This window comes from Lacerta agilis, chromosome 6 (assembly GCF_009819535.1).
Source record: "Lacerta agilis isolate rLacAgi1 chromosome 6, rLacAgi1.pri, whole genome shotgun sequence".
Lineage (NCBI taxonomy): Eukaryota > Metazoa > Chordata > Lepidosauria > Squamata > Lacertidae > Lacerta > Lacerta agilis.
Genome location: NC_046317.1, coordinates 47640557 through 47643088, shown reverse-complemented (window position 1 = coordinate 47643088; position 2532 = coordinate 47640557). Strand labels below are relative to the sequence as shown.

The window sequence follows — 2532 nt, the reverse complement described above, 5'->3', positions numbered from 1 at the left end:
GGTTGGAGCAACTCCATAGTGAAGAGTGTGACGGTAACATGAAGGTGCTGGAGGTGAAATAGTTAAACCAGGTTACCAATCAGAACCCAGAGGGGGTGGAGTCAGAGTGACAGTTAGTTGGCAGTTGAGATAGAGAGGTAGTTAGTGATTTAAGGGTTGTAGCAACTCCATAGTGAGGAGTATGTAACATTTGGGGCTTTTTAGTTTAGGAAAAAGATGAGGAACATTCCAGAGGTGTAAAAGATTGTGCATGGGATGAAGAAAGTGGATAGCTAAGTTTTTCTCTTATATAATACTAAAACCACCTAGAGTCATTCAGTGAAGCTCGGTGTTGGAAAATTCAGGACAGACGAAAGAACTTCAGAGTACATAATGAAAACACCCAGAAGATGTAGTCCCCAACTTCGATGGCTTTATAAGAAGATTAGACAGACTCGTGGAGCATAAGGCTATCATTGTCTACTAACCGCAATGGCTTTGTTCTTCCTCCACTGCTGGAGGCAGTGAATCACAAGTGGGGAGAGTGCTCTTTGACTCATGTCCTGCTTGTGGGCTTCCCATAGGTATTTAGTTGGTCACTATGGGAACAAGTCGATGATATGAAGAGCTTTTGGCCTGATTGAGCAGGGCTCTCCTTACGTTCTTAATATCATATGGATCCTGCCCCTCAGTTGCTTTGTTTTCTACACAGGCAAAGGCCCAGAGATTGTGTATTGATGACTGGAATGCATAAGCAGTTTTTGAGAGATGAATTGATTCATCTAATAATACTTGGAGTGCAGACAAGGCACACTTAGGCTGCTCCTTTGGCCCAGAGGCAACTCATCAGCATTTTAGTGCACATTTCTCCCGATGTAGTGTTTTTTGTGCAACATTCCCCAATATACACATTTTTGTATGCTCATTTCACTAATACAGTGCGTTTCTATGCCCACTTTCCCCTAATGTTTATATATTTTGGTACACATCATTTCACTGCATTGCAAAATGCAGAGAAGTGTGAATTTCAAAGAATATCAATTTCAGATCGTGCTGTATCAGGAAGTGCAAATTAGGGAGTAATCATATCAAAGTGCAATCTGAATTAAAATTATCCCCCATCCAAACTTCCCCCCTTTGTTCAACAGCTAAAGATCACAGTGACCGGCCCTGGTAGAATTGTGACATCAGAGGAAAATCAGCCAATTGCTGCCTTCCTCTTTGTCCCTTCCCATTCCCTCATTCAGGCAGGGCTTGATTTACTAGCCCATCGAGCAAGGCAATGCTGCTCACAGTAAAGAGGCTGCTTGGGCAGCAGTGCCGCCTTCAGGTATCTGGCGAGGAGAGGATCTCTCTGGTGAAAAGCCTGGTGTGTGAAGAGCTCAATGTCCCGGAGAACCAGCAGACCCTGTTGTTCCAGGGGAAAGTACTGGAGGGGGAGCACAAATTATCAGACTATCTCATTGGCCCAGAGTCCATCCTCTATCTGGTCATTAAAAAACCTGAGCAAACTTATCCTGAGGAGCCCTCAAAGCCGACCGCTGCCCAGCCCCACTCAGTGTGGTATCGACTCTCGCAAGTCCTGGAGAAACATTTCAGAACTTCTGACGCAGTGAGGGTTCTCGAGAGGGTGCTGAACGACTACTACAAAGGCCTTGGCTTGCTGAGCCTGGAAAACATTGAAGAGTTAGCAGGGGACCTCCTAAGTCCTGAGGAAGGTGAAGGTGAACCGGTGGCTACAGGTGAGCTCCCCCAGCAAGAGGGGCACCCCACAGCCCCAGTGTCTGAAACCAGGAAGGATAAAGCGACCCAGACTGAGCCACAAGAAATGCTAGGAGGAAGGTGGTGCTGGAAGAACACTGAGTAGACTTATTTAGAGAGGTCTAAGCGAAAATTAAAATAGTGATGGTGTATGGAACATGGAGCTGTGTCTTTATGTACCAAGGAGGAAGAGGTTTAGTAAATGAAGTTGACCGTTTTTAAAAGGACCAGAGCTTCAGTTGGTATTGAAACTAGCACTGTGCCAGATTTTTCACAGGCAAACAGTTTTGGCATGAAAGGGAATCCTTGGGGAAGGCAAAACATTCACGGAACAGTCCCTGAATGTGTTTACCCCTACTGACTGCTGCTTTGGTGCCAGTCTCTCCCTGCCTCCTGCCCCCGGGCATCTCATTTCTGGCTATATGATCCCAGATAACTGACTGCCTTGTTCCTAGTGTGGTGATGTCATGGCACCACACAGCAAATCAGAGCTGGCGATGTCCAGTATTCCTAAGGCCAAATGAAGCCCTAATTTACACTCACTCTTGAATGAAGGAAGCTTGCATTGCCTCAGTGCTCCCTGTGTTATCATACCGCACTGGCCATTTAATTGTCTGACAGCACAGCAAGGCAGGATGCATCAGCACCATTGTCTTGGCAGCAGGTTGATATATTCTGTCTTCTCCCATGAATAGCTTTTTTGGGGGGAGGAAGCCATACCCTGAAAAATCACCATAAATGGGGCATTCAGAGGGAGGTGCAAAAACAGTCCCCCTGTTTCACACCTGGCTT

At 46.1% G+C, this 2532-nt stretch overlaps 1 protein-coding gene across 1 annotated transcript; it reads left to right on the top strand.

The window, feature by feature from the left end:
• The first annotated feature begins 1003 nt into the window (after positions 1-1003).
• UBL4B (ubiquitin like 4B) lies at positions 1004-1897 on the top strand. Its single transcript, XM_033151016.1, has one exon. It carries the CDS (start codon positions 1262-1264, stop codon positions 1844-1846), a length of 585 nt encoding a protein of 194 aa, XP_033006907.1. The 5' UTR covers positions 1004-1261; the 3' UTR covers positions 1847-1897.
• Positions 1898-2532: the final 635 nt, after the last annotated feature.